The following is a 12,074-nucleotide window of genomic DNA, read 5'->3' as shown; positions in this document are numbered from 1 at the left end:
TCGCCCACTTTGACACCTTCAAGTAAATACTGTGTTGGTGCATTCCCATCTAACGTGATTTCGTAGAGATTCCCAGATTTGGGTACACAAGCATACAAAGTTCCAATTCCACAATTGTCATGTACAAATTTGATAATATCTGTAGGTTTAATCTCAGAATTATCCTTGACATTTACAATTAAGGAATGTTCTCTACTGTACTTTCTGGATACAGAAATATTGTTTGATCCGCCAAGATGGCCGCCACTGGACGTGGCTGCCATCCTTCACTTGTTTTACACGAAATGTTCAGCAATTAATGAAATTGCAAAATATATACACACAAAATACGAACATATATACAGTCCACCTTCTGTCAAAAGACAAATGGTAGGGGTTCACCACTTACAGATAACACTATAGGTAATTTGCCGCAAGCGAAATTTCCTCGTGCTCACTCTGCAAAAACTCAACCGGAAGTCCTTGAAGCGAGAGACATACCACTAGACCACGGCGCCGCTTTAAACTACCGTAAATTATATGCAAAGATGAAGTCATATATATGTATACATTCACGTTTGTGTCAAAATTTTACACAATGCATGGTGTCTAATTTAACCTTTATTAAACAGTTCTAATGTAATAAGAATATAAAGTCCACCGAGAACCTGTTTTATAACTCTCATGCCCCTGTGCTAAAAATAGCGACATGTAATACAATAAATACTAATAAAACAAACGGGGCGGGACACTTTGAGAGGGGTGAGAGAGGTCCTGACTTCAAACGAGACTGTTGATATTCTTCTTTCATCAACTTGCTTGTCAATAATTTACCTCGTTTAAGAAATTGTTCATACGTAGAGCATGCTCTTGCGTATCGAATCAACTGAGATATAAATACTCCGTATGCAGGTGATGAAGGTATATTGCTGCATAAGTAAGGGAAGTTGACGATAGAAAAGTTAAAGTCATCACGTTTATCATATAGCTTGGTTGTTAGATTACCATTAGTGTCTTTTTCAAGTAAAATATCCAAGTATGAGGCAGAAGTGTCGGACTCTGTGGAATCTTTTATCTCAAGCTTACCAGGATATATCGTGTCGACGTAGGAATGGAAATTATCATTATTAATTGACAATACGTCGTCGATATATCTAAATGTCGAGTTGAAGGCCACAGCAAGTGTTTTCTTCTTTTCACGCAAAAGATTTTGCATAAATTCTGCTTCATATGAGTCCATTATTTATACACTGAATTGACCACGGATTTTTTCCGTTATTTTCTGATTATGATAACGAGCACACGGCGGGTGTGACCGGTCGGCAGGGGATGCTCACTCCTCCATGGCACCTGATCCCACCTCTGATGTTTCGGAGGTCCGTGTTTGCTCTGCTCTTATTTTGTATATTTGTTTAATGGACGTTGAGATTGAATACTGTTCGTTATTTCCATATCCTTCTTTTAACCACCGAACATGTATCTCTGCTGGTGGACAATTTGTCCCCGAGGATACTTGTCGTTCGGTACTTATTCATGCATGAGTACACATAATAACGAAATGATACTGGCAGGAGCGTCGCCCAGTATAATAAGGCGTCACTCCTTTGAGTCTATAAGGGACACAGACTCAAGGAGTTCATTTGGTGCCCCTCGGATTATCCTCAGGGATATTAAACATATGTCATATGTACAGTCTTCAGATTCCCAGTTTTGGTATAAAACCAATACATCATATACCAAATTGAAAGAGTGTAAAGTTTCTATTACAAATATATTGGATGATTCCTTTTCCGATCCAATGTCTTCGGTTTCAAAATGTTCTGTGCGAAACTGTAAAACCTGTGACATTTTGATAACTGACACTTCTTTCACCAGTAATCTTACTGGACAGAGCTTCTATACCAAAACTTGGGAAAATCTGAACTGCAAATCTTCTAATGTTGTCTATGGAATATAATTGTAATCTGTATGGACTTATTTATGTCGGTGAAACCAAGGGATCGCTTAACAAAAGAATATCAGGTCATCGATTTCAAATAAATCATGGTGGTCAGCAGCTTTTATATAAACATTTTAATTCACCTGATCATTCTATTTTATCAATGAAAGTTAGAATTCTGGAAAAGATTTATCACCACACAAATAGTCCGTCGTTGAGTACACCTTTCCGTAGACAACGTGAAGAATTTTGGATTAGGAAACTAGGGACAGCCTTTCCCTATGGATGTAATGACAATGTCGATAGTGTTGGAAATCTTACAAGCCCGCAGTGTAATAATGTAAATGTGATGGGACTTTTTAACAATACTCAGAGACGTAATAGTCATGGACATCGTTCGTACAATAAACCTGCAATACACGACGTCTCTTTTGATTCATTACTACCTTATGTAAATCAACAGTTAGGTCTACATCATATTCGAACCAAACTTTACTCTGTCCCTTTGAAACTTTTAAATAGTCTTCTTGAAAAGACCAAGGAACATCCAAATTTAGATTCCTCGACACCTGAATATAGGCTCGGTTCTGTGATTATGGGTATTGCAAATCATAGGCTTTTTAACCCCCGACGTTTCACTGAAGAAATTGCAGCTAAAACAATCTGTCTTTCCCTTAAAATTCAATATGTCGATAAAGGAATTGACGCGGTCAATATAAGTGTAGTATTCTTTATCACAAAAGGGTCGAGTCTTGTATTCCACCATATTTCAAGTTAAAGACTACGCCTTGTATTTCCTACAAATACACATCGACCATTGCTTCCAAACCTTTCAATTACAGAAACACTTTACATGGCCTGGATATCGACTATCTGAAAAATAACCCCCCTTCGTGTTCATGTTCTTCTTCGCCCTTAAACTATAGTCCTGCTGGACACGTTATTACAGGTGACGTAAAAATAGTTCGTAATGAGGACCTTAGATCACTTATTTTAAAAGGTCCTAAATATAGGGAACTCCGATCCTTCAACTGGCGTCGGAATTTCATAAATGTTATGGATTCTGTTGAAAATTACGCCAGACGATGGGCTAGATATGAAAAAGAAGACATTGACAACTTGTCAGAATGGATTAAATGTATCAGATCCATGTTAAAGTCACGTATTAAAAGATTGAGGGGCAAAATGAAAACCATCTAACCTTCTGTGTTCAATAAACCAGAAGTGAAAAAAGAATTAGATAGATTACACGATCAGTACGTACTGGTTCCTGCCGACAAAGCAGGTAACAACATTGTCTTCGTTTGTAAGGCTCATTATATAAATTGCATTCTAGAAGAACTTGGATTTAATTCTACAAGTGGTAATCCTACTTATACATATACTTCTCTTTCTAAGGAAGAAATTCTTCAAAATCACCTGTCAGTTTTGAATACTTTTAATATTCCACAGAGCCAAAATGAATTTGAACTACCTTATATATATTGGATTCCGAAACTTCATAAGAATCCTTACAAACAAAGATACATTGCAGGTTCCAGTAAATGTTCAACCAAGCCTCTTTCGTTACTTCTCACTAAAATATTGACAGTAGTGAAGGAAAAACTTCAAGAGTACTGTACAACTATATATTCAAGAAGTGGTGTAAATCAGATGTGGATACTTAAAAATTCTAAAGAACTTTTGGACAATTTGAAATCACAAGACTTTACAAAAATCAACAGCATAAAAACTTACGACTTTTCAACTTTATACACAACAATTCCCCACGACAAATTAAAATCCAGGCTTTTTAATATCATTGACAGCTGCTTCTTCAACAAAAATGGAACTCGTAAGTTTACTTACCTCGTCATTGGTCATTTGAAAAATTATTTTGTTAAAACAGATTCTGATTGCACACATAAGTACTCTGAAGTTGACATCAAGAAGATGCTTGAGTTTCTGATTGACAATATCTATGTGGTTTTTGGAGACCAGGTATTCCAACAATCTATTGGAATTCCCATGGGTACAAATTGCGCTCCGTTATTAGCAGACTTATTTTTATATTCATATGAAGCAGAATTTATGCAAAATCTTTTGCGTGAAAAGAAGAAAACACTTGCTGTGGCCTTCAACTCGACATTTAGATATATCGACGACGTATTGTCAATTAATAATGATAATTTCCATTCCTACGTCGACACGATATATCCTGGTGAGCTTGAGATAAAAGATACCACAGAGTCCGACACTTCTGCTTCATACTTGGATATTTTACTTGAAAAAGACACTAATGGTAATCTAACAACCAAGCTATATGATAAACGTGATGACTTTAACTTTTCTATCGTCAACTTCCCTTACTTATGCAGCAATATACCTTCATCACCTGCATACGGAGTATTTATATCTCAGTTGATTCGATACGCAAGAGCATGCTCTACGTATGAACAATTTCTTAAACGAGGTAAATTATTGACAAGCAAGTTGATGAAACAAGAATATCAACAGTCTCGTTTAAAGTCATCATTTCGTAAATTCTATGGTCGATACAATGACCTTGTCAGCAAATACAATTTATCATTGAATGAAATGCTGACTGACGTTTTTCATACCAATTGTAAGTCCACTATTTATACACTGAATTGACCACGGATTTTTTCCGTTATTTCCTGATTATGACAACGAGCACACGGCGGGTGTGACCGGTCGGCAGGGGATGCTCACTCCTCCATGGCACCTGATCCCACCTCTGATGTTTCGGAGGTCCGTGTTTGCTCTGCTCTTATTTTGTATATTTGTTTAATGGACGTTGAGATTGAATACTGTTCGTTATTTCCATATCCTTCCCTTGGTATAAAATTACATTGCAAAAGCTCAAAATCTTCTTAAAATATCGCCCGGAAAAGATAGTGTTTCATACAGACAGAATGTATAAATTTACGACCTTGAACTTTGACCTCAAAATCAATAGGGGTCTTCCTTAGGGCACAGGGAGTTGTTATGTAAAATTTCATTGCAAAAGCTCAAAGGGTTCTCGAGATATCGTGTGGAAACGAAAGTGTTATAACAGACAGAATTTGCTTATTTATGACCTTGACCTTTGACCTTTTGATCTCAAAATCAATAGGGGTCTTCTTTAGCCCATAGGGAGTTGCTATGCAAAATTTCATTGCGAAAGCTCAAAGGGTTCTTAAGATATCGTGTGGAAACGAAAGCGTTACAGACAGACAGAAAGACGGACGGACGGACGGACAGACCCAAATTAATATCCCCCACTTTTCAAGCGGGGGACAAAAAATTATGAAACTAGGATCTCAATACCCATGTTTCGGAATAAAAAAGATTCAAATCTTGATGTTCAATACGCGACCCATCTAAGCATTTTGTTGAAATTGGCTCAGCGATTTTAGAAATATGACACGAGCGGCCTTAGAATGAAAAAAAGACTGAGCACAATATACATGTATATATTCGTGTTTACATTGATTGTGATTTGAATGATGAGGACAATAGAAGAATTTAAATAAAACCCTGGATATTACAAGAACTTGCTATGAAGTTGTCACGATTTAGAAGACTTTGAGTTGCATGTAAGTATTAAAAAGATAATTAAGATGGGTTTTGTGCAATTAAATAATCTAGTTTCTTAGCTCTACCAAACACCTGCGTACGCAAATCATCAAGTAGAAAGCAATTAAAATCCCAAATAATTTATTGAAAAAAAGACAGAAGGAAGCAAACAATACTTAACAATATTTTAGTATTAAAATAGCTTAAAGTACTAAAGGGAGTCAACAAATATTGAGTACTACATATTTCAGACAAATTGTTAAATTTTACTTCCTGCACCGGAATGACGTCACAATTATAGCATGATGTATATAGGGAATACGGAGGGAAGGACTGGAAAAATTCAGCACAGCAGAGTGACTGTCTTTCATGGTAAAGAGTCAAATGGTGATACACAATGTCCAAGAGCTCTTCTGATTTGTTGAACACAAAAAGTAAAAGGAGGAATGTCAAAGTTGTTATTTAAATGGAATAAGATACAGTGTAAAACTAGGTAATTAAAAGACAGTGCTATGCACTAAAACAGCAATATATAATTGTGTCAAATAAAGATATCTTTTCTTTTGATGTGAGGGTGTGTGTGTGTAGGGTGAATGTGAGTAAAGCAGACAAACGGAGACATTGAGCCAAGTGTTCGTAAAACAACTCTATTTACTCTAATTCATAAACGGAATTAAGTAAATCATCGCAATAATTTAAAAATGAAAGGGGATAGAAATAATGAGTAAATATGATATAATTTAAGGACCCTTTCTACACAAGTGCAATTTTTTTTACATTGACAAAAATATATTGTATAAAGGTGGTTAATATTGAGCTTATTTATTTAATTTTCAGGGTATGGTGCGTGGCATTTAACCCGTTGAAAAATGTTCAAAGACAACACACTTGTCAGTGAAAAGAAATCACTGTTAATTACTTCAATAGAGAAAATACCTTTAAATAACAAGTTCAGTTAATTTATCTTGACCTTTTAAAATGTTAAGAATATTTGAATTCATTAGAAATTGAGTAATGTATTGTAAATTTCTGTTTTTTAGAATAAGGATCTTAAGGGCAGATCACTCTAACTGCAGAAAAATACCTTAGAATCAAAATCTTTAGTGTGCAGTGTAGAGAGGGTTCTTAAGGATATCCGATCCTCAGCTAGGAAGGATAACTCAAAAAATTTATATTTTATTTGATTTGCATCAAAATGAAGCTTGAAAATTATTTTTTTTTTCAAGCAACAATTTCATTTTATTCATCTTTATATGATTCAAGGTTTTTGGAAGTCTTAGAAAAGGTCTAATAAAAGTTGACATTTGTACCCTATTAAAGGAAAAAAATAAAAACGGTTTTAGAGAAACGCTAATTAGCATGATATGAAATAGGAAGTGATTTGTGATGTCTTGCAATGATTACAAAAGCCTTTTACACTATGTATTATAGAATACATGAAGGAAATAGAAGACAGAGAGAATACCAAATAAGTATATAAAAATCATGACAATTTCTCTGAATGCCTGCATACCTATTGTCTTTTAACCTAAAATATCAAATTGCAATTAGAAAATGCATTGCTGATATTCCTATTCGCCTTTTCTACAAAAAATATTGGAGATTTGACAATTTCCCCTATTTAATATGATTAAATTTAATCTTTAATTTTAAAGAAATATTGTGGATAAATTTACATTACTTTGTGGATTCAGGGATATTTTTATGAGTATTTTTTATTACTTAATTATTAATTATATAAACCTGAGGATCGGACTACCTTAAGTCAGTTTTTTCTCACTATTTTTTACTACTTGTATGTTTATGTATGTCTAAATCTTGTATTATATTTATTTTCTAGGAAACTAGTATACGTCAAGCTCTTTGGAATTAGTATTTACAAATTAACAAGATCTTAAAAACATATTATATGCCTGATTTTTTAACTACATGCAGACGCAATGGATTTTAAGACTTCTGTACTTTATTCCTAATTTCTATAACTGTGTCAATACCATATTAAGCAATCATAGGAATCATATTTATTGATCTCAGTAACAGATGTGTCAGAAAATTCTTAATAAATCTAGGCTCGGCCTAAAGCGATATTTTCACCATTCAAGCAGGTTTCACTGGACAGGTTTTCAATTATTGTTTTCGCTCATTAAAAAAATTGCAAGGTCAGTTACGTGTCGCCCAGCTTATTCCTTTTATAATAATAAATGTACATCTTTTTACCCAATGATACGTTCAATAATAGGACATTAACATGACAACCCACACGCAAGTAAGCTAATGTTTCTCAAAATTGATCATGGAAGTATATATATATAAAGAAATTTTGACTGAAATATGGTTGTCTCATTTTACAAAGTGACCTAGTATTGGCAATCATGCAAATGTAAGTTTTAACAAATTGTTTTTTCTTTACTTTTATTAGATTTCACATATCTTCATATGTTCTCTGAAAATATAAGCTGTAGGAAGTTGGGTTCTTGCTTATCTCAATCTTATAAAATAAGAAATAGACATGTCTTTTTTATAATTACAAGGCTTTAAAAATTAAATATAAAGTGTAGAATAAATGTTAAAACAACAAGAATGAAAGAATACATATATAAAAGGAATTTATTGCTATTCTCACTCTTTCTTTTTAAACACCTAAAGATTTAAAATGTAACTTCGGATGCACAGTTAGTATAGTTTGTAATCCCCTTAAAACGTGTTTTTCATTTATTTTCTTTTATTAGTCCCCTACCGGTGAAACCGGAGGAGACTATAGGTTTCCTCTGCGTCCGTCCGTCCGTCCGTCCGTCTGTCTGTCTGTCTGTCCGTCTGTCTGTCTGTCCCCGTCAGTCTGTCCCACTTGGTTTTCCGCACTTTTTTTCTAAACGCTTGCAGATATTGAGCTGAATTTTGGTACGTAAGTGTATCTTAATGAGTTACAGATCAAGTTTGAATTTCGTTTTGCTTCATTAATTTTTGACAGAATTGTGGCATTTTGATAATTTTTCATTCTCACTTGGTTTTCCGCACTTTTTTTCTAAACGCTTGCAGATATTAAGCTGAATTTTGGTAGGTGAGTGTATCTTAATGAGTTACAGATCAAGTTTGAATTTCGTTTCGCTTCATTGATTTCTGACAGAAATGGCATTTTGAATATTTTTCATAATCGCTTAATTAAGATCGGGTTCGAACTGCGCTAACTTCCGATTGTCGACAAAAATATGAAGCGAGGAAAAGACGATGGATAAATGAGTTGAATTGTCGTCTTAATGTTTATTATTTTATTAGATTTAAGGCATTTACAACTTGAAAATCTTTCAGTTTAACCTTGGACATGACTTTTGCACATTAAAAAATGGCATCCTGAAGAAAAAGGGGAACCCGGTAGGGGACATGTATTGCTTATGCAATACTCTCAGAATGCTTGTTAAAAATAACCTACAGGCCGGTTTTAGAATGCATTTCTAACTCAATTCTGATAAGACGCGTTTATTTTTATTTGGCAAATCTGTGCATGGTTAAAAAAATTTAAAAAAGAATCTTTCACGTTTCCTGTTTTTTTTTTAATGGAAATATATGCTTCTCTGAGTTGAGTGCGATTAACTCTCAATTATTTAATTCTATTTAAAAGTTTAAAACTAGTCTCTTATTTCATGATTTTCATCTTTTTGTCAAAATTGTTCGAAAATTTTACTTGTCTGAATTCATAGTTGTAGAGACATTAACCTGGTTAATTGATCCGTTTAGCATGTTAAATCGCGGGTGTGGTCAGTCGGCGGGGGATGCTTGCTCCTCCGTCGCACCTGATCACATCTTTTTTGTGTTTGGGGGTCCGTGCTAGCTCTGCTACCAATTTGTTTTAATGGACTTTTAGCATGAATACTGTTCGTTATCTCAATATTTCATTTTTTATAGCATGTGGGTAGGAAAGTATGGTTTATCTTTTCTTATCTCTTTGAATAAACTTTTCAGCCTCAAGACGACGACACTCCTAGTTATAGGAGCTCTGGCCGTCCTTCATGTAAATGGAGCACCAAATGATAAAAAGGATAGCATCTCAACTCAGTTGTTTGGACGTGCGAAAAAAAGCCTTTATGAAGGTATGATTGGGTACATAATTATGTAATTACTTCTTTTACAGGATTCCAATCCAAAAATATCAATACTTTATATTTCTTCATATTTCACTCTCATTTTTCAAAGACAGAAACTTATTTCATGTTAGTAAGTTCATATTTTAAAGTTAACTGTTTTTCTCATAAAAAGTCTCTAAACCTATAAACAGAGGACATAAAATATATAACATTGTACAGTCAGAGACTCAAAAATAATCATACTCTGTTTAACAGGAATGGTAGCCTTTCAAGCAAAGTTAACGAAAAATCAAAGGAGCCTTCCAGAAAATGCCATTGTTATATTCGAGACCACAACTCTAAATGCAGGATACGCCTATAGCCCTCTCACAGGAATATTCACGGCACCAGAAGATGGTATATACTTCTTCTCTTGGAATATTCTGGCCCATGCTGGGGGTGTTTTTCACACAGAGATCGTTTACAATGGTAAGCCTGTCGCTCACAACCATGCTGATGGTAGGAGTGGAAGTTCCCACTATGCATCCGGGTCCTCGACTGCGGTGATTGGGATGAAGAGGAAGGATCAAGTTTGGATTAAGGCCATGGGAGGTGAAGGGGAATCTGCTGCTGGTGACTGGTCTTCCTTCTCCGGCTTCAAATTGTAAACAGTCACTGTAAAATGGAAGCTAATTTGGGAAATAAATCTCAATATCATGTCCATTGCCTTTACTTTTATGTTACTTACAAACAGATAAAAGTAATATAAAACAGCTCATTATAAAAACCAAATACTTCCTGAGCATTGTGTAAATAAGGAAAACATAAGGTCTGGCATATCTGTTTCGTCTTTAGATGTTTAACTAAAAAGGCTGAGAGAACTAACAGCTAGTAAGTAAACTTTATGAAAAACGGGATGGTTTCAACTTTTCTCTTCGACATTTTTTCTCAGGCGGTTTCTTGCCCTGTTCATAGATTGTATTTCTTACTGGAATTATCAGACCTACAGCTTTTTGTTATCTTAATTTTTTTTCCTCTAAGAACAAGACGTGTTTGTGAAACACTGATGCCACCGTATGGCAGCTTTTGGTTAAAGTTAAAAGTTTCTCCAATGCAAATCAAATTCAAAGGACAAGGTCAAGAGATCAAAATGTTGTTACCTCTAAAAAGGACTTGTATCAACTAATGTACATATGAAATATGTAAGCCCAAGCACAAAATATTAAGGTTAGACCAATGTCAATTTTTTTTAAATTGTTAGTCAAATTCAAAGGTCAATGTCTAAGGGTCACATTTAAGGTACCGAGGGAAAGCCATGTCATAAGAAATACACGTATGCAATATTTAAGTCCTAGCACTACCTATCCAAAACTTATCGCCAATGTTAAAGTTTTTCAAAATAGAAAAAACTCCAAGGTGAAAAGGTAAAAAAAATGTATCCAAGGGAAGGTCTTTTCACAACAATTACATCTCCTTAATATGAAGGCCCTACTACTAACATAACTACTTAAATCTATGGCCAAAGTTAAAAGTTTTCTTTCTTAAAGTCTTAATGTCAAGGCCAAAATTATAAAAGTTTAATATCAATGGAAAGATATTGTCCCATTGAATATTATTGTGAAATATGAAATCCTTACATGTAGCAACAACTGGACATTTTTGCAAAAGTGAGTCAAAGTCAATGGTCAAGGTCAACAGGTCAAATACCCGGTATATTGTTATCCGAAGAAATACCTTGCCCAATAAATGCCACATTTAAAATATGAAAGCCATACCGCCAAACAATTAAAATATGGCAAAAATAATTTTTTAGGGGGGACAAACAAACAAACGGAAAGATCAGATGTGCCAAAGAGAAAGCTATCAAGAGAAGTCTATCACCTCTCACTGGTGCGAGCATGAAAACGTCCCTGTTCACAAGCATGGGCCGACCTAGGGACCTATCAGATCGGGCATGTTCCAAAATCTACCGCATTTGGAAGAATACAGCGCCGGGGTCAAAGTCCTTTATGTTACTTACACTGTTACGATACTTACACTAATCTCAATGAAAAAAATGAAGAATATACTGGTCCCTTAACACTTTGATCCAAAATTATTACATGAATGATTGATCGATTGTGTGCTAGAAACTATAATAATGAATTTTCTTGTTATTTCACAGTACAAAAGAAGCAGTACAACTTTTTATGTACATTTAATTATAATGGAAAACTTATTACCAGAAGTAATAGGGAGAGAGAGCTCGAGAGAAAAAGGATATATGGTACGTTGCCTCTAGTGCATTTGCCAACACTATGTAGAATGGATATCTTTGACCGAGTATTTGCTGACATGCATCCATTGTGGCCCCACCCTACAATCATGTACATGTATGATTATAATTTGGACAGATTTTAATCTACACTTCCTGGGGATGCTTTTTTATCAATATGACCAATCATGGCATTATTGTTCTAGAGAAAAAGATTTTTTTATGATTTTCGTTACATATTCCTATGTAAAACTTTGATCGTCCATTATGGCCCCACCCTACCCCC

At 34.7% G+C, this 12,074-nt stretch overlaps 1 protein-coding gene across 1 annotated transcript; it reads left to right on the top strand.

The window, feature by feature from the left end:
- The first annotated feature begins 9,423 nt into the window (after positions 1 to 9,423).
- LOC134242095 (complement C1q tumor necrosis factor-related protein 3-like) lies at positions 9,424 to 10,202 on the top strand. Its single transcript, XM_062724114.1, has 2 exons — positions 9,424 to 9,561; positions 9,811 to 10,202. The coding sequence occupies exon 2, from the start codon at positions 9,813 to 9,815 to the stop codon at positions 10,200 to 10,202; it is 390 nt and encodes a 129-aa protein (XP_062580098.1). The 5' UTR covers positions 9,424 to 9,561; positions 9,811 to 9,812.
- Positions 10,203 to 12,074: the final 1,872 nt, after the last annotated feature.

This window comes from Saccostrea cucullata, unplaced genomic scaffold, assembly GCF_032062105.1.
Source record: "Saccostrea cucullata isolate Sc308-1 unplaced genomic scaffold, CSIRO_AGI_Scuc_v1 ctg8824, whole genome shotgun sequence".
NCBI lineage: Eukaryota > Metazoa > Mollusca > Bivalvia > Ostreida > Ostreidae > Saccostrea > Saccostrea cuccullata.
The sequence above is the reverse complement of the archived record's forward strand: the minus strand, read 5'-3'. Positions and strand labels throughout refer to the sequence as shown.

What these genes read in the sequence shown, in the direction of transcription:
- LOC134242095 (XM_062724114.1), top strand. Translation starts at nt 9,813, where the DNA reads ATGGTAGCCTTTCAAGCAAAGTTAACGAAAAATCAAAGGAGCCTTCCA.